Source organism: Syngnathus leptorhynchus, chromosome 4, assembly GCF_054491065.1.
Source record: "Syngnathus leptorhynchus isolate UIUO chromosome 4, UIUO_Slep, whole genome shotgun sequence".
Lineage (NCBI taxonomy): Eukaryota > Metazoa > Chordata > Actinopteri > Syngnathiformes > Syngnathidae > Syngnathus > Syngnathus leptorhynchus.
Genome location: NC_141198.1, coordinates 15,449,384 through 15,470,696, shown reverse-complemented (window position 1 = coordinate 15,470,696; position 21,313 = coordinate 15,449,384). Strand labels below are relative to the sequence as shown.

The following is a 21,313-nucleotide window of genomic DNA, read 5'->3' as shown; positions in this document are numbered from 1 at the left end:
TAGATTTTTTTTTTAAATGACTCACTTTTAATGTAAATCATAATTTATATTCCCCCCCCACACACAGCTATGTAGTAATGTCACAAAAATAATATTTAGGCTTAAAAAGAAAATGGACCAATAAGACATTTCTCTATTTAATTGGAGACAATGGAACTTAAACATTATGCAAAACTTGGCATTTGTATAGTTACAATGACCCATCAGTGTAGCATTTTAAGTCGACATAATTGTTGATATTGGAGGAAGTAGATTTACAAAAAAAAAAATGCTGCACGTAAACAAACATCTTGGGGACTTTGTGTAGCCTCGGGACTTGCAGTGCAGTTGTGATTGACAGCCAACATCACAGTTCAGTTTGATGGCGACAGCTCCTACGTGGCGAAGCTCTTGGTGGCCGGCTGCTCCGTTTCCCGCTCGTACTCGATCTCCACGTATGCTCGCTTCTTTCGAGCCACAGAACCCTTGGCGGGAGATTTGCCTTTGTCGCGCGCCTTCGTACTCTTTCTCTCTTCTGTGTCCTCATCGGTGGACATTTCTTCGTCACTTTGCTCCCCCTCGTCGCTGCTCGTCCTCAAGTTGTTCATGTCCTGAAACAAATTGAGACCATGTTGGAGACGGATCCCAACCTTGTGATACATTTGATGACTAATCATATCATTCTGTGAGGAAACTATATCGATGGTGGCACGGGGAAAAGGGCAAAAAAAAACATTTAGTACCTCAAAGTCACTGAGGTCGCTCTCTTCCACCTCATCGGCGGCGACAAACTCCCTCCTCCCGACATCCTGCACAGGAAGCCACACCATCGATTCAAAGCCCGCTTTACTTTGTTTCCCGCATCAACCTGATCTCCGCGCTCACCTCGTCATCCTGCTCCACCTCCTCCTCGTTCTCACTTTCCTCCTCTGCCTCTGTCTCCTCATCCTGCTGCTCCAGCGCTTTGTCGAAAGCCACGATGGGGAAGTTGTAGATGTCGCCGTACTGCAAAGGAAACAAGACGCCGTTAAAAGATCAGCATCAGGACGTTTGGGCGGAGTCGATTATGTACCGTCCCCTCCTTGAGTCTCTCCAGGAGCTCCTTCTCGATGGCGTTGTCCAGCTGTGCGGCAATCAGAGCTTTTTCCTCCTTGCGCTTCTCCCGACGCTCAACCTTACGGCTCAAAGGAACCAGTTTCCTCCTAGAGAATCACAAATGGCAATTTGAAACGTTTGATTTGTCTTTTATGGATGAACATATCACACTGCCTAACTCTCGACCAATTTTTTCGTGGGGACGGTCTAATTTAGGACATATCCATCCTTTCAGGAGCACTCCCATGATATTTGGAGACCCGAGAAGACGTTGCGCATCAGGCGTACTTACTTCCTCTTGAGAACGAGCTTGCGTATGCGAATCAAGTACTGCGTGATCTTGGTGAAGCGTTGTTTGCATTTGTATCGGATGAAGCGAGGCCAGTAGATGAGGTTCTCATCGATCTGCTCCAAAGCTTTCTCATAGTTGTTGCTCAGCTTCACCTGCGTCATACGAACAGTTGTCATTCTTTATTGTTATTCTTGATCCGGAGCCTCACAATAATGTACTTCTGAATCTTTTGCACTTTACATTATTCAAAGGCCGATGTGCTTCAAAATAATAAAAGATGTGCTGGGATGTGTCTATAAACACATCTGCAGAAGAAGAAAAAAACTACACAAATGTTCTTTTGTCTATTTAAAAATGGCTGGATTTACCTTCTCCCACAATTTGGCAGGAAACGCCGCTCGCTCAATCACCTTCATGTAGAGGAAACACTGACCTGTGCCGCCAGCGTTTACAACAAAGTTAATAGAAATCTTATCATGGCATTGTTGAAGCTGGTTTCTTTGTTGCGCTTGTGTACCTTTCTCCTCACGGATGGTGGCGTACTGACTGTTAGCCAGCGGACACGACGAACGGTTACACACGCCAGTGATGTTGAACTCATTGCGACAGAAACTTTGACTTTTGGTCCTAGGGGGGGGGGGGGAAGATGTTCTAGTTGGCTTTTCCTGGCTTTTAAATAAAGACTTAATTAAAACTTACTTGACTTTGTAAGAGCAGAACTGCCTGTTGCCTATAAGGTCCCAAATTACCTGCACGAACAGAAAATAAAGTTTGTTGAACGATGACATAAGTAATGTTTAGCTATAATAGGCGTTAATGACAATCATAGTAACATCACATGAAATGTTGTAATAACAAGTGTTTGATTTAGTTATAACACGATGAATTCCACGCAGACGCTAGCCTGATGCTAACTATTAGGTCACTTACGTCGTCGTGTTGCATGTTGTCTTTAGTTCACCGCGGAGCTTAAAGCTTCACTCTTTTTTTCAGAAATAAGGTGGAAAGAAAGACAAATGATTCAAACTGACTTCAAGTAGATCCGTTTCGACTCACAAGAAGCACATGGATCTGTCGGTAAGCCACCATGTTTGTTTGGTAGTGACGTATCACGACGACTTATCGCGAGGTTTCAGACGGTATGTTGTTAAACATCGCGAGATCAGACGACGTGGTTAACCGTTCCTCTACAACCGTCTTAAAAGTGTTCGAAATTTCAAAACGCCCACAACAGATCCTATGACTTTTGGGGATGTTTGGATATTTTGTCGCTGAATTATTTAGAAGAAATGTCATTGATGCTTTATGACAAATGTCAACGTTATTTTTGCGTCAATTCAGGTAACCAACAATGTGTCGGTGTTCACCTCGGGGCTCGAGTGTGAACGACCACAGAAGGGCAAGTTCCAAAGAGATGAGCTTAAACTATCACCACACAACTTTGTTATCTTTGGTGTTTTAGAATTGACTTTGTTTTTTTCACAGACTTTAACGAAGTCAGTTCATGGTCAGACGGCTTAAGACATGTTGCGTAACAAGTGTGGGCATGCCTTGTCACGGAGGTACCGTGAATACACCAGTCATCATTTGCATGAACCTAAAGGATCAGGTCAGACTTTGGTAGTTCACCATTTCTATACCACGTACACGACTGTTACGCTAGCGGTGCACATATCAGTACCACTAATGTAATATAATTGTGACGTCACATCATAATTTCCTATTGCCAAACACGCTCACGCACGGACGCGAGGAGTATGTTTCACGAGAAGACGACAAAAAAGAAGTAAACTTTCAGCAGCCGGCGCGGTGCATTGTGGGTCAATGAAGTACTTTGACGTCATATGTTGACCTCATCGCGGCTGGCCTCACTGTGACATATAAAGGTACATTTTAAAAATAATACAGAGGCCGAGTCGTTCAACCCGTGCCAACTATGACACGCAATTATTTTTCCGGAATTTTGTATTTTTTTTCCCCCTTGAAACTTTGTGACGTCATAGTGAAACTAAAAGGCATTAAAGTAAATAAAACGTGGAGAAAAATGTTACATTCAAAATCAAATAACTGAAAAACTATAAAACATCTGAAATGACAATGAAATCCATACATACATGTAAATATGTTAAAAGACCAAAGTACATATATGTCAATAAAATACTATTTGATCACAATTGGGACAATTAAAACACTATAAATGCATAAAAAAAATGTCAACTACAATATATATTATTTTTAACCAATGTGAAGAGAAAACCAACAGTTAGCATCAGGAACTTTCAGTGTGACCTTCTGGTGTGTATAATCAAACGTACAGGTAAAATTTAGATGCCAATAGTTGTGACACTAACCACCTACTGCCAAAATGTTGATCCTAACCGCTAAAAGTAATGTTAAAGTCTTTATGTAAACACTTTTGACACTAATAACAACAATCTAAGGTTTCGATCCAAAGAGTTTTGATGCTATCAGCTTCCTTGTTGAAGTTGAATGCTAACAGTTGACACCCTCAATGCTAAAATGTTGATGCCGACACGTTTTGACGCTAACTATCTTTGTGTGAACGTTTTAATGAGGACAGTTTTGAGACTAACAGACATTTTGGACGCTAACAACCACTCTGCTTAAATTAGGATGCTGAGTTTTTTTCTTGTTGATTTGTTTTGAAGCAGCGTCTGTCATCACGGTCACGTTTATCCCATAAAGTGCTGAAACAGCTGGGACGCTGGAGAAAAATGTCAATTTATGAAATTGTGGTACAGTTTTCGACATGCTCGCCACATCTGTTCGAGGAGGCCCATGTTGCGGGCTATCCCGCGGCGATGGCGGCGGCTAGCCTGCGTGCTTGGGACGTGCGCGTGCTTGTCCACGACGAATGTTTAAATAGCCGCCATGCTAACGGTGGCGCCTTTACTGGATGCCTGCGTGAAAGACGCTGCCATCATGTTCAGGATGCTCGCCGTGGCCTGTGAGTAGACCAGAATTCTGATTTTACATCAGTGACATTGTCGCTATTTTGCATTGCATTGAAATTAACAACAATTTATTGTTGTTTTGAACTTATACTGTTTGGTTTTGTTTTTCTCCATCAAGTCTGGTTGGATTTTACAACCCTTCCAATTGTTTGTGGATATCTTTTAACGGCTCTTTTGGAAAATAGGATGACATGAAATATGTATGTCTGTCAAACATGACAAGAGAATGTAAAATGAAGAAGATGACATAATTGATGTTTTATTTCCCCCTCCCCAGTGGTTTCTGCGCTTTATTTTCTCTCTCGCACATCCGGTAAGTTTTGTCGTAACACCCAAATGATAAGGATGATGATGACAAAGATTAAATTATGAATGATGATGATGATGATGTCTTACAGAGGGTGTGGTGGTGTATGCGTGTCACAATGACACTGCTGTGATGGCATGTGGTAAGAAAATACACATCTTCTTGTCTTTATGCTCTGGTGGGTACATAGTGTGTGTGTGTTTATGCATGTCTGTTTTCTGCATTTGTGTGCTTTTTGTGTTTTTTTGTCTACATTTGGGTTTTTTGTACTTTTTTTTGGTGCTTTTTGTTTGTCTTTTTGTGTGCATGTGGCCATGTTACAATGAGTGTTTTTGTATTCTATGTTTTTGTGCGTGCAGATCGAGGAGTGCATCTTGTGTGTGTGTGTGTGTGTGTGTGTGTGTGTGTGTGTGTGTGTGTGTGTGTGTAAATATTTTCGCTGTATATGTGCCTTTGCAGAGTCAGGTTTTAAGATTCGTTTGGACCACATTCTGTACAAAGTGGGCGTGGGTACCCGCTGCGGGGAGGGCAAGCGTCACCCTGACGACGGCGAGGGCGTCTTTTGCTCCTTTCCGTGGGCTGAGATGGTGGTGGAGGACCTGTGAGAAGACACACACACACACACACACCTGAACCGAAACAAGAAGCGTCATTATCTGACGTGTGTGCATATTTGTGTGTGTGTACGCATTAGCTGTGGTAACCGGCGTTCTTGCGACGTTCCTGTCACCGAGGTGGTGTTTGGAGAATATCCCTGCAAGGAAAACACACGATACCTGCAGGCGGCCTACACCTGCATTGCACAGGCGCCGCCGGTACCCGAACCTGCCAAAGCTGACAGTAGGCACACACACACGTGCAAAAATATGCACGCACACACACACTTTGACCCATCGTCTTGTTTTGTAGGTGACGACAACACCGGCTGACCGGGTTGATGATGATGATCACGATCTTGTTTATTGAAGATGGAATAAATCATCATTTCACAATTTCATTTTTTCTCTTTATGTGGTTGCACACTGAATAAATACACTCCTCCATTTCAAATGACGAAGGTGTCACGGCTCTGTTCCCAAGTGGCCCCGCCGATAAACGTTTTGCCACGCAACTAGCCACTTGCTAGTCCCGTAAGCGTTTGTTGTCACCTGCAATCACGTTATTCAGTCTCCACCTCCTTTTTTCCCCTTAAATAAACCCTTTTGTCCACTCTGCATTTGGTCACCCAGCCTTGATCGTGACTGAAGGAGCTCTGTAAGGACGTAGAAGCTTCAGCCGTCAAGTAAATGAAATGCGATGATGATATAGATCCATGGCATAAACGTGACTCTAATAACTAATGACCTCTCATGGCCAGAGAAAATTTCTACGCACGTTGTCAAGACACACGCACACTCGTACTTTCTTCGTGGTCATGTGAGTCTACCTAAATTTGCTCCACTGATTTTTCCATCATTTTGCATGTGATGACTCGTACGCCTCTAGATGCTTGCGGATGTTCATTTTTCTGTTAGGGTCCTTGAGAGTCGTCCATGAGATCCCTAATAAAGCAGCGCCGCGAGCAGTTTGCAAAACTCTCTAACGTGATGTTGCAAAGCCCGAGGGGCGCAGACAAAGGCGGACCAACCGGCGCCCGGCATGTCGAAAATAGCAGACGTTTGTACACTAAACACCTGACAATGGTAAAATGTCAAAACAACAAACTAAAATATGCTTGCATGCAGAGACAAGTGAAAACACAAGCACAGAAACAAATGCGGACACACACGCCCTCACTCGTATCTGCTAAATGCTCGACTGGAGCACGGCCCGGACAAAATTAAAGCCACCGCAGATCTAACGCACGTGCAAACACTTGCGCAAAGACAAGGAAACTGGCAACAAGATAAATTAGTCTAACTCCAAACCTTGCCCCCCCCCCCCCCCCCAAAGGCCTTACTGCACAACCCATTTGGCTGGCATACAAAGTGAAATAGGTTCAGTGGCACACCTGGTGTAAGTTTGGAGCACACAGACGATTAGAGACAGCTTAACTATACGAGCAGTAGTATTTCTGCATCCGCCGGGAAATAATCCATCAAAGAGACGCACCTGAACTAACCAGAGAGGCACTAAGCACACCTCAACAGGTCAGATGAGTATACTTGTCATCTGTATGTGTATGTGTGTGTTTGTCCACAGCATATACATTTATAGAGTATTTGGGTGTCAATATTTATACCCCAAAATATGTGCGTGCATATATAGTACATATATGTTCTGATGTGTGTATGTGAACGTGTACCGTATTTTTTGGACTATAAGGTGCATCTTCAATGAAGGACCCATTTTCAAACTTTGTCCTTATATAAGGCACATTGGACTATAAGGCGCACCATTAATGCATCATGTCAGATTTTTAATCCAAATCAAATATTCACAAAATAATGATCCATAGTCTTTTTGATTCATGATTCATAGTCTTCAGCGGGCCACGTATGATTGATTTCAGGACACAATGCTTCTGGCCAGTTTAAATTTAGGAATTTGGTCCATATATAAGGCGCACCGGACTATAAGGCGCACTATCCGTTTTTGAGAAAATTGTAGGTATTTAGGTGCACCTTATAGTCCGTAAAATACGGTATACATGTTAGTGTGTGTGTTTGTATGTATTTGTGTATGGAAGTGTGAGTGTGTGTCCATGTATGCATGGATGATGTTTTGTGGGAGTGTGTTTGTGCGTGTCTGTGCATGCACGTGTGGGTGTGTGTGCTTTAACACCTAAGGCCAAACTGGGGCAGGGTTTTCATTTTGAAAAGGTCTATACTGAGCGCTATCAAGAATTGATAACCTCAGCACATTAGAGACTACACTTCAAAATAAAACAAACAAAAACAATCATGACCTTTTGGTGTCCAATGTTGGGAGCAGAATGCTTGAAACCATTTGAAATGCAACACTACAGAAATGGACGACAAGCCCGCTCTGGTGTTCGATAACGGTTCCGGCATGAGCAAGGTCGGTTTCGCCGGAGACTACTCCCCTCGATTTGTCTTCCCTACCGTCGTGGGTTACCCCAAAGACTCGGTAAGAGGACGATAGCACGGTAGCTAGGCGAGGCTATGGAAGAAGGTATGAACAAATGGCGGCGCGTCGCTATGCCGCAGGCTACGGTGACGGGCTCCGCCCCTGTCGTGGGCGCTGAGGCCAAGACCAAGAGGGAAATCCTGGACCTTAAGTACCCCATCCAACGTGGCATCATCACGAACTGGGACGACATGGAGAAGGTGAGTCTTGGAGAAATTTAGATCCAGGTCGAAACCTAAAACTGGAGTATTTGGTGGATGGAGCTGACTGCTTCAGATGTGCTTCAGATCTGGCATCACTCCTACAAGGAGCTTCGCGCGGCCCCCGAGGATTGCCGTGTCCTGCTGACCGAGCCGCCGCTCAACCCCAAGCTCAACAGGGAGAAGATGACGCAGGTTAGCTAACACACACTTTACACTCCTGTGAAGTGGCTAACCTCGGCAATGCTGCAGATCATGTTCGAGACTTTTAACGCACCTGCCATGTATGTGGCCGTCCAACCTGTCCTGTCACTGTTCCTGTCGGGTCGTACCACAGGGAAGCGACCGTGACGCACTTTTTTCGTGGAGGGTTTCACACAACGCCTTTGCGCAGGTATTGTCGTAGACTGGTGACGACGTCACCCGCGTGGTGCCCGTCTACCAGAGCCAGGTGATCCACGATGCCATCCTCAGCCCCGATCTGGCAGGCAGAGAGGTGACCGACTACCTGATGAAGCTCATGACCGAGCGAGGCTACGGCTTCGCCGCCACCGGTATCGACAACTTCCTCTTAGCTTTAGCATTTGCGCTTCAGCGAAATTCCCCCCCAAATTTTTCCCACAGGTCAGCGTGAGATTGTGCAGGACATCAAGGAGACGCTCACCTACGTGGCGCTTGACTTCAAGCAGGAGATGGACAAAGCCACTTCTTCATCTGAGCTGCACAAGAGTTACAAGCTTCCCGATGGCCAAGTGCTCAACGTCGGCAATGAGAGGTTCCGATGCCCCGAGCTTCTCTTCCAGCCAGACCTCCATGGTAAGTACCAATCTGACTCGGGTTCATTGATCGCTTCAAATCAAGACATAAATGTTGCTCAGGTTCTAGTTTCTGTTCCTTCCTCTTGCCATTGTTGCATTCAGGTAAGGAGTCTGCGAGTGTCCACCAAACAGTCTACGACAGCCTCCTGCTGTGCAAGGAGAACATCCGGAATGAACTATTTTACAACATCGTGCTGTCGGGCGGCAACACCATGTTCCCCGGCATTGCCAAGAGAATGCAGAAGGAGATGAACGCCTTGGCTCCACCTAAAACTAATATCAAGGTATAACTTGAATGTTTTTTTTTTGGGTTAGTCTGCAGGGCTCATATGGACTGGTTGGTGTCCTCCTGAAGGCCCAATTTCATACCTCCTGATTCTATTGCCTTGGCCAATTGTGATGTGGAATTCCCCCCCCTCCCCGTTAGCTAAACCAAACTAGCTTGGTGTCCTGCAACTGGAGTCATTTATCTGGAAGTGAGCAAAAAAAAAAACAGTTGGCCATTCATCTAAGACGGCCTTGGTGTCATTGCAGGTAATCGCTACCGCAGAGAGGAAGTACTCGGTTTGGATCGGCGCCTCCTTTCTGGTTACGTTCCCCACCTTCCAGGAGCGCTGGGTGACCAAGGACGACTACAATGAGTTTGGAGTCTCCATTGTGCACCGCAAGTGCAAGTAGAAGTCATAAAAACAGTCCAAATTATTACTGATGTATTTTTTTTTTTTACCATCTATTTTCATACGAATAAAATTTTGACTTCTCGCAATAATCTCATTTCATTGTATAAACAATAACAGGGTTTGAAGGAAAAAGGCCTGAGGCTACTTTTGCTGGGATACAAAGTTTTGTTGATTAAAAACACAATTTGAAGTAGATTGATGACATTTGGGTTATTTTCAATTATTGACTGATCATGCTTTATTCATCTCCTTTGTGACTACAGATGACAAATGTTTCCCTTTTTTACTTTTTATAACAGAAATTGGACAGAATTTGTGAATTTGTATGCCACCTCAATGGATTTGGAATTAAAAATTAGTAACAATCGTACATTGTTTTGGTTATGAATTCAAATGTTATTCAAGTCATCACACATCATGATTATGATTTTTTTTTTTTTTACATTTATGATCAGAGAAAAAAAAAAGGAAAAGGGTCTTCTTGCAATCAGCCTGACTTGCCTCAGCTGTCTGCTGGCCTTATTTGTGCACCTTTAAACAGGAAGAGGTCACCAAGATCCATTTGCAAGGACTCCACAGCGAGAGCCTTCACGTTTGTGAACGGACTCTTTCCTCTTCAAGTCAGAGACTCGGCTTGGTTGATTTCCATCAAACAAAGCGTCACCATCTTTCAAAAGGTACATTTAAAATTATCCCAGTTTTTATATTTTTATTTTGCCAAATTGACTAGCTTATTATAGCTTGATTTGCATTTTTATTTTATTTTGCAGCAATAACTGCGTCAAGGTTAAAGCTTGTCAAACATTTTTGGGCCAAGTTGCATCACTTGGCAGTATTTAATGATTGTTCTTTTGTTTCTGAATGTTAATTGTAACATTCAGTTTGAAAGTTAACGCTGCTTAAAGAGGAGAAAGAGACTTCAATGTTAATCAAAGGGGAGAAAGAGACTTCAATGTTAATGAAACTTTTGCACATAGTGGTCAACTGTAATTATGTGGAAATTGACAGGAATGTTTGAAGAGAAGATGCAAATGCATTTTATGCTAAAGTGAAATATAACTGAACTGTATGAAATACATTTTTTTTTATTAAGGAGCAATTAATCCCAGTGATTCTTTTGCGTATGACTGTTGTGCAACTCCAAAGTAGGTTGAGCTATTTAATTCTGAGGGGGGGGTGGGGGTGAAGTCATGCAATGGCATCGTCGGCAAAAGCCGTGCACATCAAAGTCCGCCGTCATGCCGATGCTTCGGACCCAACAAAAAGACGTTTGTCATCAGAGCAAAGGCTTGTTAGGTCAACTTGTCAAATATCTTTTTGTGATGTCAGAGATAAAACACGGTGCTGACTTGCCATGTTTTAGGTGGGTATTGATCTGCAGCATCACAGCAATCTAAATCTAGACAGGCTTCTAAAAAAACAAAAGAAGCAAGAGGTGGAGTCTTGCCAAACATTTGATAGAGCGGTAACCGATTATTTTTCAATTTGCAGATCTTGAATTATTTCTCCTCATTTAAAGTAGACTGTGATTTGTTTAAATCTGCCACCGTTTCAATTTTGAGAGGAAGTGCTAAGTACTTTTAATAAATATTTGCTCATTTATTTGTGGAGCGAGGGGGGTGGTGGTGGCAATCAATTATTATTATTTTAAAATTATTATTTTTTTAAATTTTATTATGATTTTATTTTCCCCTGCTTCATGTGCCGCCGACCCAATCCGCTGTATTGCCGACTTTGCACAAATTTGATGATGAATGATTTGCTGTTGTTTCCAGGGGTCAAAGGTGAAGCACCACCCTTCTGTGTCAAAGTGACCAGCATGAATCCTTGCGTGAACGCAACTGATCCGGAATTACCACCGAGCCCGCCGCCATACCCGAGCCCGGCGGTCCCAGAGGTCGACGCCCATTCGCCCGCCTCTCCTCAGCTCCGCTCCGTTTCCGACCTCAACCCGCCGACCTCGCCGGCTTTGCTTCCCCCGCCGTCATGCCAGGTGTGCGTGGCTGTCCCTTCGCCTGGCCTGCGCCCCTCCCCGCCACCTTCGTCGGCGCCCCCCGAGGACCAAACCCCGAATATGGAGTGCTGGGTGTGCTACAGCAACTTCAACAATGTCTTCCGCTGCCCCAAGATGCTGCAGTGCAAGCACACCTTCTGCCTGGAGTGCCTGGCCCGCATCAACGTCAAGTCGGCGCAGCCCGCCGCCATCCGCTGCCCGTTGTGCCGGCGCCTGACACCGCTGCCCGCCCTCGGCCCGCCCCAGCTGGCCACCGACGCCGACGTGCTGGCGTCCCTGCCGCCCGCCATGCAGCGCGTCTACAGCGTTCGCTTCCAGCGCAGCAAGGGCAAGCTGCAGATCAAGAGGTGAGATGGAGGGTGGGGGCGTCCTTCTCGTCAGCGCTAAACCATTTTGAAAAATCTCGTAATTGTGTTTCCTGTTAATACGATATATAATGGTGACTTTTTAAGGTATGTCGAGAATTTAAAACCACAAAGTGCAGTCCGCAAATCGTACAACAGCAAAGGCAATAATCAATAAATTCTAAAAAGTAGAAAACGGCAAAACAAAATCCAGATTGGCGCTGGAATTTAACAAGACTTCGCCTGCTGTCTTTCCACAAGGTTATCGGAAGGTCAGGGGCGTTGTACCGTAAGGTCGCTGGATGTGGGTCTACCTAGCCCTCCCTTCCCCAACGTTGGCAGATCAGGCGGCTTGGGCGAGGCCTTGTTCAGACTGACGGGCCGGCCCCAATGTCGAGCTTTGCTCCTAACGCTGGTGCTCACCATGACCATCGTGCTCACCGTCATCGTCATTTTCTTGCTCACGTACAACAGCGACCAGCTCTAGAGGATCGCCAGCTGTCTCCATAGCGACTGGATTCTTGCACTGTTTTTTGTGGCGACAGAGCTGGCTGTATTAACAACGACCGAGGTGCTTGGCAACTTTTCTCCATGACACCTGGGGCGCCGTCCGAGATGCTCGACTGTCTCCGTGGCAACCTGCAGGACATTAAGCACACACTCGCTTTTTCCATGGTGACAAAAGATGCTGTAGTCTCCATGGTACCTAGGATACTGAGTGATGGATGATCTCTGCTGAGACCTTCATGGTGATACAGCTGCTCAGTAACTGCCTCCATGATGACAAAGATGTCTCCGTGTTGGTAGGATACTGTGCATCTTGTTTCCATGGCAACCGTGATGCTCATACACAATCTCCATGATTCTCGATGTTGAGTCACTAACCAAAGTGTCCAGTTTGCTTAATTGGGCAACCAGGATGATGCTCAAGATGCCCCTGGAAAGGAGAGTGGCGATGACGTCACTATCGGCATACCGCAAGATGACGGGCAGCCTTAACCGCTGCGTGAATGTTTAAAGACTGACCATTGCCAATGTGTCTGAAAATATTGTTTTTCTGTGTTCATGTTTTAAGACTTTTACGGTGCAAATTAATCTTAAATATTTAACATTTTTAATAATGTACCTTTTTTTTCTTCGCTCTGTTTAAATGTGAATAAATGTCTTTGAATCATTCTTTGCGGGGGTTTTTTTCTGCTTGCCCACCTTGTCATGTGATGACATAACTGAACAGCAGGTGGTGGTATTGTAGCACTAATTTTATTTTTCTGGTTTAGTATTTTTCCTATGGCGGGGGGGGGGGATATAATAGGCGTGTTGAAGTTAACTCAGTCATACCTCACCTTGATGTAGTTCACAGGAGGTTAACAGGTGAGTGATAAATGGTTGCCATGGAGATGGTGTGTTTTGTGCAGGCACATGCACACCCATAGCAAACTGTTACCATTGAGAACTTGTGTATGATTTTTTTTTTTTTTCCCTTTATCCAACCTTTACCTTTCCTCTGGACAATTCTGAGCAGCAGGCTACAGGCCAAGAACCTTCATCCTGCTGGTCACACTTGGCTAATGATGTTTTTGAAACCCCTGATATTGTCTGGGTGTAAAATGAACCACATTTGCAGCAAAAAAAAAAAAAAAAAACTTGTTTCTTAAACACCCCTCTAAACAAGTGTCTGGGGGAGATGGATTCACTCCATTACTGAAAATGGCTTTTCTTTTACAGCGTATGAATATACTTGAATATGTGCGAGTCTATCTGCGTGGGCATGTGCTTGCATCAGAGAAGCTCTTGAGTGCAAGTGTGTGCGGATGAGTGTGTCACTTTGAAGTGTTCTGACCGCTTAGCTACGCCCATCGCAAAAATGGGGCCTCAGGCTAGCTGCCTCTGTCTATTTGTGTGAGACCAGGGTGTTAGCATTTTCAAAGTGTACAATGAATGAAATGGTTGTTAAGGTATTTGTGTCTGCACGATATGTGTCTGTGAGACATTTAAATCACAGTGTGCGTCGTCCGGGAAATCCTTGTGGTTGGAACGCCAGGGTGGCGACGTTTTCAACGTTTTAGAATGGAACAAACGTGCAATCGAATGACATGAGACCAGGATTGAAGTAAAGGAAACAAAGTGGTCAAGGAAAGCAATCAATGGCATAAGGGAGACTCTGTCGATAAAGGATGGAAAGAAATGAAGAGACCACAAGGAGCAACATCATTGAGGAACATGTTGCGGAGGAAGGGAGGAAAAGAGTTGAGGAATTGAAGAGAGAGAAAAAAAAAGAATCCAGCAAAGGAATCAATGATAGACATGATGAAAAGGAAATAAAAGGAGTCAAGTGACAGAAACAAGTGCAAAGTAGGAGTCAAGGAAAGAAAGCGTGGATGAGGAATTGAGTCAAGCAAATAGGAATCGAGGAAAAGGAAAGACCAGGAGATGACGAGAAGGGTCAAACGAAGGAATTCAAGGAAAGGAAACAAGAACAAGAGGAGATGAGGGAAGGAGGCAAGTAATTAAGGTGTTGCAGAGCTTGCGTGCGTCTAAAAATAACTTCAAACCACAACAACAAAAATGGAGCCAGTGGCCTACAGCAAGCAGACCACACCCACACGGCGCATATTTAAGCAGCCGGCGTGAAGGTGACAAGGAAGAAGCAGAAGATCGACATGACTTCCTGTTCCTCCTGCACGGTACTACCCGTGCTTGTTGGACTTCCAACACCGCGCCGCCGATGCCGAGTCTTGTACCCGCCGTCTCGCTGCAGGCGGTGGACCCCGAGGGAGGACCCAGACCGGGCCTTACGCTGGCTCCGCCTCCTCGCAGCGCTGCTATTCATGCAGATTTTCAGTGAAGACTCGAGTCCAGGTGAGACAAGCTTCGAGTCTTGTTGAAAGGGAAAGTTCTGGTCCCTTGTCGTCTACAGTTGTAGTCCAAAGAGAAGGTTCTAGTCTTGACAGAAGGTTGTAGTCCAAAGGGAAGGTCATCTTTCTGAGAGAAGGTTCAACTCTTGAGAGAAAGTTTTTAGGTTTTAGTCCCAAATTTTGGTTTTGGTCCCAAAGTAAGGTTCCAGTTCTGAGAGAAGTCCACTGAGGATTCTTGACATTATCCAAGGGAAAGGATCTCATCCCTAGAAAATGCTCTACTCCCATAAATAGGTTTAGCAATGCTAACTGCTAGCTTTAGCCTTCGGTGTCTGACGCCATCTTTGTTGATTCACTGAAGATGCAATGAGCACTGAAAGCGGTGGAGGGGACCAGCCCACAACGCTCGAGAACAATTTGACCCCAGAGCGGCCACGGGGGGTCCGAGGAGTGGCCGGCACTTCGGAGCCAACGGTGGACCGTCTGGTCAGCTGACCCCCGTCGAAGGAAACACAAGTTCCAACATTTCACTTGTTCCAAAACATTTCTGTCATGTAACATATGTAAATATATCATGATTCTGTTTGTACACGCCTTTGCAATAAATTATAGTATTTGGCTTTATTTCAACCAAAATGGCAGACTTTTTTTTTTACAATGTGACATTTTTGGGTGGGTTTTCAAATTTTCTGGAGGTCACTTGTCTCATAATAGGCATCCCTTCCAAATGAGTGCTACAAAATCAAAATGGCTTTAGGAGCTGAATTTTCAAAACAATCCAGGTGGAGCCAGGGTTCCATTATTGGTCCAAGTATAAGAGCAAGTTCCTTTTATTTTGAGGTGGTGTTAATTCAGGTCACCAAATTATTTTTGAACTTGCATTAATCATGACCTTCAATGTATTGATGTGACCAAATTTAGCCAGATTGAAAAAGAAATGAAGTCATCCCTGTTAATTAAAAAGTGACTTCCTCGTATCACCCAATGACATAACCGCGGTACCAAAGTTGCATCTTTGATACTCTGAGAGGAGTCCTTGACTGCCTGAACCTGTTTTGTATTTCTGTAGAAGCTATCCAGGTTTATTAACAAAGAAGCAAGACTTAAGACATGAGATTATATGGTTGCATAATTGTGCACACCCTCTTATAACTGGAATGTTTCTATGTAAAGACTGAACAACTTCCATTTAAAGTCATGTTGAATGAAATTTCGCTTCTATTTGAAGAGCCTCTGAATAGCACCAAAGAAGGTCGCTGAACTAGCTGCTCTAATAGGCTTTTCTTCACAAACACGCAAATACAGACTGAATATACAGCCTGACTGGAGTTCCGGACGTCACTTGCTAGGCCAACATTAAGCGCACGAATCGTACAGTAAATGTAGTAATATCGCTCTCGGAAAATCATATAACTTTACATTGTCTTTTCTGTTTTATATTTTACAATAGTTGTTTTTTTTACACAAATGTAGAGGAAAATGCTCGTATCAGGGGTGTCAAACTCATTTTTGTCGCGGGCCGCATCGTAGTCACAGTTTCCCTCGAAGGGCCATTATGACTGTCAACCCAAATAAATGAACGCCTCATATTATATACAGTATAAGCTACAATACAAATCAAACTAGTGGAAACCTTTCAAATATTTTAAAAAGATGATTTTTTTTTAAAGTGAAGAGAATTTTCAATTTTAGTATGACATAAATTGAATGCACAATTTGTCTTTGCGAGCCACAGAAAATGATGCAGTGGGCCATATCTGGCCCCCGGGCCTTGAGTTTGACACCTGTGCTCTAACTGCTATAATTACTCAGTGTGGTGGAATGTAGGCTATTCATAGTCTGCTCATCGTCTGTCAAGTCGCACGCCCACATCATTATTTTCATGTTTTATTTATTTCTGTCCCAGTGCCAATTCGTGCAGCTTCCATGAGATGTCAATCAATGTTCGCAAACGGGGTTTTCTTAACTTCTCCGTTTTCTTTCAACTTACCCGTTCCATAACAAGCAGAATTCCACACAGAAAGGATCCCCAAGTCCAGATTCAAACTTAGAACTTTTGATGCTGGGTCTATAATCAAATCCAGAACATTGGACTGCCTGCCAGACAAAATAAGCACTAGGGATTTTTGAAAAACCTTGCATGCCGAGAAATAAATTCCTGATGATTTACAGTCTGCTGCTTAGGCACTGGAAACTACGGGAATGATTGGCCGTGGTGACAGCCAATCAGGTGCCGCGCGGGCTTTCCGCAGGTCGGAGCGAGTCCAGCTGAGTTTCCAGGAAAGGATGTGACCTCACAGATGATGTGTGCTTGGTGAGTTATTGTCTGAGAGCGTAAGTGTAGCATCAGTTCTGTCCACGGAAGTGGGGGCGGACTCGAGAGGGGGGGGCGAGAGATGATGTTTAAGTGGTGGGGGACTCTGACTGGCCTCTCTCCCACTGGACCAATTAGAATAAGGCAAAGAAGAAACAAAAGAACTACTGAAGCACCAATGAGCTCGTATTTAACTCTTTCATTGACTCCAACACGCCACACTGAGCAAGATGGGATTCTTGGCAACAATTACAAAGCTTTTGATATCAGTTATCGTATATCAATGTAGACACGTGGATGGGAATGTTTAGCTAGCTAATGATCAGTAAATGAAACTGGGATGCAATAGGTCACGAAAGGCCATCTAGGCAGTTTGTCTTTACTTTGCTTTTGGCCTCTGACATCGACGGAGTTTGCAAACTTGATTGTTGGGCTGGAAAAAGTCTGTTGGCCAGTGCATGATGTAAAGTAAATTATTTTCAACAAAAAAGTAAAAGCTTTCCATAGGCTGGACGCATGCGTTACTGTTTTGGTACATACACTTCAGCATGTTTTCAAAAAAGGGAATATGATTGCGAAAACGCTTAGCACGAAATATGGAGTAGATAAAGCGCACTCTCTTTACCATTTTTTTTTTTTTACCATGGAAACCCCATCAACCATGCAGAGGGGAAGAGGATTTTCTCACAAACAGGAAGTAGTTCTGTTTGGCCCCGCCTCCACGGCAAATCACACGACCATCCCGTGACCTGGGCCCGAGCAGCGCGTGACCCGGCCTGGCGTCTTTTCACCTGGATGCCGCCCGTTTCGGCACGTAGGCCGTTCCCATGGCAACCGGCCAAGCCTCTTGCCAATCAAAAGAGCCTTTGAACGGGTTACCGCACAGCTACTGACCCAAATAAACGTTGCAACCATGCGGTGAAACAAAAACTCACAGTCAGCTTTTTAATTTTTTTAATGACTTAGTCAATTTGCAACCTTGGATGAGGTCAAGAGGGTTACATAATGAATGGAACAAGCCGGGTTGTGTGTCATGCGAGGGACGCAAATGCGGTAAAACACTAAAATAACATTTTTTTTCCCGACCTGCGACGCTTCCAGTCAGAGCGGAAAAAAACCCCATCACACAGATGTACTGTGGACAACACGACTCCCTCTGAACGCAAAACATGCTTGACATCTTAATTGTTTTTCTTGTAAACACACAATTTCAACCCTAGCTAGCACAAAGCTATCATTTGATTGGACTATTACAACCTTTAAAGCACACAATGATGTATTTTTTTCTTTCGAATATGGTTTTGGAGCATTTTTGAGGCAAAAGGCATTTCCATAGCATCAATGTCAGATTGTGTTCAACAGGCATTTGAATGTTAAGAAGACTTTCTGTGGCAAAACGGAACCTTCCTGTTAGGGATGAACGATTTAAAAAATAATCTAATTACACCCCCCCCCCCCCCTTGGGATTGCGATTAACTCATTTTAACTCTACAGTATCTTACTCAAAAACACACGCGTGACACTTTTGAACTCAATGGGGTTTTTTTTTCCCGTACATACACGCACCGACCTTGCCGTGTGATCATGACACACAGGAAACTCAGCTCCTGGTGGAGATCTTGGCCCACTTCCCGTTGCGGTGCCAAAGCGTGACCATCGCAGCCTGTGTGTGTTTGTCTGTGTGTGTGTGTTTGTCAGTATTACACACCCACTTATGTCATCATCAAAGTTCCTCTGGTGAAACGTTGCTCCGTTCAAAAGAAAGGATATGTTGCTCAGGCCGGAAAATCACCAGCGTCAAAAATCCCAGCTTGTGTTATGACCCTCAACAAGTTAGAAGTTCAACTTGCTGTTAACACCGACGTCAACGAATTTCTGGTACATGGTTAGGATTGTTTCATTTTTCAATGGGCTTGTTACTATGTTACACAGAATTAAATGGGCTCGTCGACATGCCTACAGGGGCCGTATTACAATGTTTCACAATGAGCTAATGTCGTACAACTAATTGTCGTATGGATGAGTGCGGTGTGATGACAAAAAAATGTCGCACGGCGATACCAGAAGTGAAATTTACTAATGATTTAGGCATGAGGAGATGTCGCTGCATTCCTGGCATGTCTGGTCATGATCGTCAGATATCCTTTCAAAACTTCGGCGGCACTATTGTGGAGAAAAAGAAAGTTCCTAGCCAACGCTTTTGAGAATTCAACTGGAAATCTACAGTGAGCGCCTGTAACTCATTCTTATCGAAGTTTAAAAAAAAAAAAAACACCTACTTTTCAGCAAACAGTATTATCGGTAGATGGCAAAGAAATCAAGGAAAATCACGTTCACGCCGAAAGATTGGGACCGTCGTAACGTGCTGGAAAAGACCACTGCAGCAGAAAACTTGAATATTTCACCTGTCGAGCCAAACCGGTTTGATCTATTTATTGATAAATATTTCAATCAAATATTCCATCCTGAAAACCCTAACTCCCAATTTCGTTGTATACCTGTTGTACAATGACAATAAAGACACTCTATTTTTTCTTCTATTCTAAAAAAATAATAAATGCTCAAATAACCAACATCAATATGGAGAAAACCCTTATTAAGTAAATAAATGAAACAATAAACATTTCAAAAATGGCTAAATTCACTAATATTTACCAAATATTTTACATGTATTTAATATAAAAAGGGAATAATACACACAATGTATTTTAAGGTGAATATAAAACCTATTTAACCAACGTTTGAGCAAATCCAATGAGAAGATATAAATACTGTATTCTGTCTGTATGTACAGACAACAAAATAACCATTAACCTGAACAAGAATTTTTCCAAAAATGAAGAAATGTGTTATTTTTACTTGCGATCAGTTGAGTAAGAATGTGCAGGCCAAGGGGGGCGTGGCCTGCGTGTCGCGGGACAGTCCTGTCATGACGTCACTCTTGTTCTCCAGTATAAAGCCCACTTTCGAGCTTCTCGTTCTCCAATACAACCAACCCAAGAGAGGGTAAAAACTTCAAGAGAAAAGAAAGAGAAATCAAAAGCGACAAAATGTACTCGACGAGCTCCACGATGCTTCTCTACAGACGCGAAAGTTTGGCCCGGCGCAACACACAGCCGGAGGTGTTCACGTTTGAGCACATCCCGACGGCCGCGATCTCTCCGATGCCCGCCCGGCCCAAGAAGCGCTGCACTCGGGTCATGTACCCTGCCAAGGTCCGGATGCACCTGCCGCCTCCGGAGAAGAGCGCGGCCAAACGCTGGCTGCTTCTTCTTGTCCTGGTGGTCCTGTGGCAGATCTACACCGAGGAGCCCTGCGCTGACACGCCGACCGGCGGCGCGCGTGGCCCGGACGACTACCAAGCTTTCCCAGCCGGTAGCGACGCTGTTCCAGCCGCCGCTCCCTCCAGCGTCTGCGAGGCGCAAGCCCCGGCCGATGACTCCACCGCTGCCGGGCCAGCGGGCAACAGTTACATGGTGGCCCTGCTCGTCTACCACCGCCTGGGTGGTGAGAACTAAACCGAGTCTCGCGGTGGTTCGACGCGAAAGCAAGCCCAGCGTGAAGAGACCGAGCGAGCGGAGGGGAAGCGGACAAGCCCGCTCAGCTGCGCTCCGGAAGCTGCTCCGTGCGCCGGCCCGATGAATGCCGGTGTGAGGCCTGAAGGAGACTTTAAGTCCAGGAAAAGAACAAAAACTGTGAACTTTTAACAAAAACTTGAAATTGTCATTGACTGCACTTCATAACTGACTGTTGTTCTGTCTTATTTATTTATTATTCATGTTATTTGCTATTTATTGACAACACTTGGAATAAAAAAACCTGTTTCAATTTAACGTGTAAGGCTTTTTCACTGTTTACAACCATCCGGAAAACACGATCAGAATAAGCTTTAAATAGATTTTATGGGTTGTTATAGACTTTTTGCGTGGAAAGAAAATTATTGACTAGTCTGAAAGAAATATTCATTTTAATGCAGCAGCTCTTTATGGTAAAATTTCACATTTTGTGACCTACTCCAGCAAATGAGTGGCAAAATTACCCTGCTATCTGCATGTAATATTAGTCTGTATGAAAAAAAAAAACATTTCTAATCTTATGTTTCCTTTTGTGAGCAACGTGTTAAAACATGCGCATGAATCATTTCGATATTTGAACACTAGATTTAATATAGCAACACTCATTTCAATTGACATTCAGCTGACTCACCAATGTAAACACATTCAAACAGACTTTGAAGTTCAAAATACACACTGCACATAATATAGCGTAGTACTTCCAAATACAATACATGTGTGTGATGTAACGGCCTGCCTTAAATGAAGTGTCTGGCTCGTTTGAACGGGGATGATGTCGCATAATGATATCACCTTT

General features: G+C 44.0%; 6 protein-coding genes across 9 annotated transcripts; 5 read left to right on the top strand and 1 right to left on the bottom strand.

The window, feature by feature from the left end:
- Nucleotides 1-124: 124 nt before the first annotated feature.
- mak16 (MAK16 homolog (S. cerevisiae)) lies at nucleotides 125-2,490 on the bottom strand. Its single transcript, XM_085909328.1, has 9 exons — nucleotides 2,297-2,490; nucleotides 2,066-2,115; nucleotides 1,884-1,993; nucleotides 1,735-1,799; nucleotides 1,367-1,518; nucleotides 1,052-1,181; nucleotides 865-984; nucleotides 723-788; nucleotides 125-590 (listed from the first exon to the last, which is right to left on the bottom strand). Exons 1-9 carry the CDS (start codon nucleotides 2,309-2,311, stop codon nucleotides 375-377), a joined length of 924 nt encoding a protein of 307 aa, XP_085765454.1. The 5' UTR covers nucleotides 2,312-2,490; the 3' UTR covers nucleotides 125-374.
- Nucleotides 2,491-2,518: 28 nt separating this feature from the next.
- LOC147058405 (L-rhamnose-binding lectin CSL3-like) lies at nucleotides 2,519-5,691 on the top strand. 4 transcript variants are annotated; one of them, XM_085909360.1, is made up of 7 exons: nucleotides 2,519-2,765; nucleotides 2,852-2,975; nucleotides 4,619-4,654; nucleotides 4,740-4,790; nucleotides 5,108-5,249; nucleotides 5,343-5,488; nucleotides 5,558-5,691. In XM_085909360.1, exons 2-7 carry the CDS (start codon nucleotides 2,891-2,893, stop codon nucleotides 5,575-5,577), a joined length of 480 nt encoding a protein of 159 aa, XP_085765486.1. In that variant the 5' UTR covers nucleotides 2,519-2,765; nucleotides 2,852-2,890; the 3' UTR covers nucleotides 5,578-5,691. The 4 variants fall into 4 exon arrangements, with proteins under 4 accessions (XP_085765486.1, XP_085765488.1, XP_085765485.1 ...); XM_085909362.1 differs by adding an exon at nucleotides 4,129-4,334 and having other exon boundaries at nucleotides 2,519-2,975; XM_085909361.1 differs by having other exon boundaries at nucleotides 2,753-2,765; nucleotides 2,852-4,334.
- Nucleotides 5,692-6,648: 957 nt separating this feature from the next.
- On the top strand, nucleotides 6,649-8,551 carry LOC147058404 (actin, cytoplasmic 1-like). Its single transcript, XM_085909354.1, is given in 6 exon segments — nucleotides 6,649-6,777; nucleotides 7,596-7,717; nucleotides 7,798-7,917; nucleotides 8,005-8,112; nucleotides 8,170-8,280; nucleotides 8,312-8,551. Coding segments are annotated over 5 exon segments (699 nt in total). The 5' UTR covers nucleotides 6,649-6,777; nucleotides 7,596-7,597.
- On the top strand, nucleotides 8,349-9,564 carry LOC147058403 (actin, cytoskeletal 3-like). Its single transcript, XM_085909364.1, has 3 exons — nucleotides 8,349-8,733; nucleotides 8,838-9,019; nucleotides 9,270-9,564. The coding sequence occupies exons 1-3, from the start codon at nucleotides 8,610-8,612 to the stop codon at nucleotides 9,411-9,413; spliced, it is 450 nt and encodes a 149-aa protein (XP_085765490.1). The 5' UTR covers nucleotides 8,349-8,609; the 3' UTR covers nucleotides 9,414-9,564.
- A 397-nt stretch (nucleotides 9,565-9,961) lies between these two features.
- On the top strand, nucleotides 9,962-12,948 carry LOC147058402 (RING finger protein 224). The gene is made up of 3 exons (XM_085909345.1): nucleotides 9,962-10,092; nucleotides 11,191-11,776; nucleotides 12,035-12,948. The coding sequence occupies exons 2-3, from the start codon at nucleotides 11,235-11,237 to the stop codon at nucleotides 12,258-12,260; spliced, it is 768 nt and encodes a 255-aa protein (XP_085765471.1). The 5' UTR covers nucleotides 9,962-10,092; nucleotides 11,191-11,234; the 3' UTR covers nucleotides 12,261-12,948.
- A 6,910-nt stretch (nucleotides 12,949-19,858) lies between these two features.
- On the top strand, nucleotides 19,859-20,770 carry ier3 (immediate early response 3). Its single transcript, XM_085909363.1, has one exon. The coding sequence runs from the start codon at nucleotides 19,993-19,995 to the stop codon at nucleotides 20,458-20,460; it is 468 nt and encodes a 155-aa protein (XP_085765489.1). The 5' UTR covers nucleotides 19,859-19,992; the 3' UTR covers nucleotides 20,461-20,770.
- The last annotated feature ends 543 nt before the right edge of the window (nucleotides 20,771-21,313 follow it).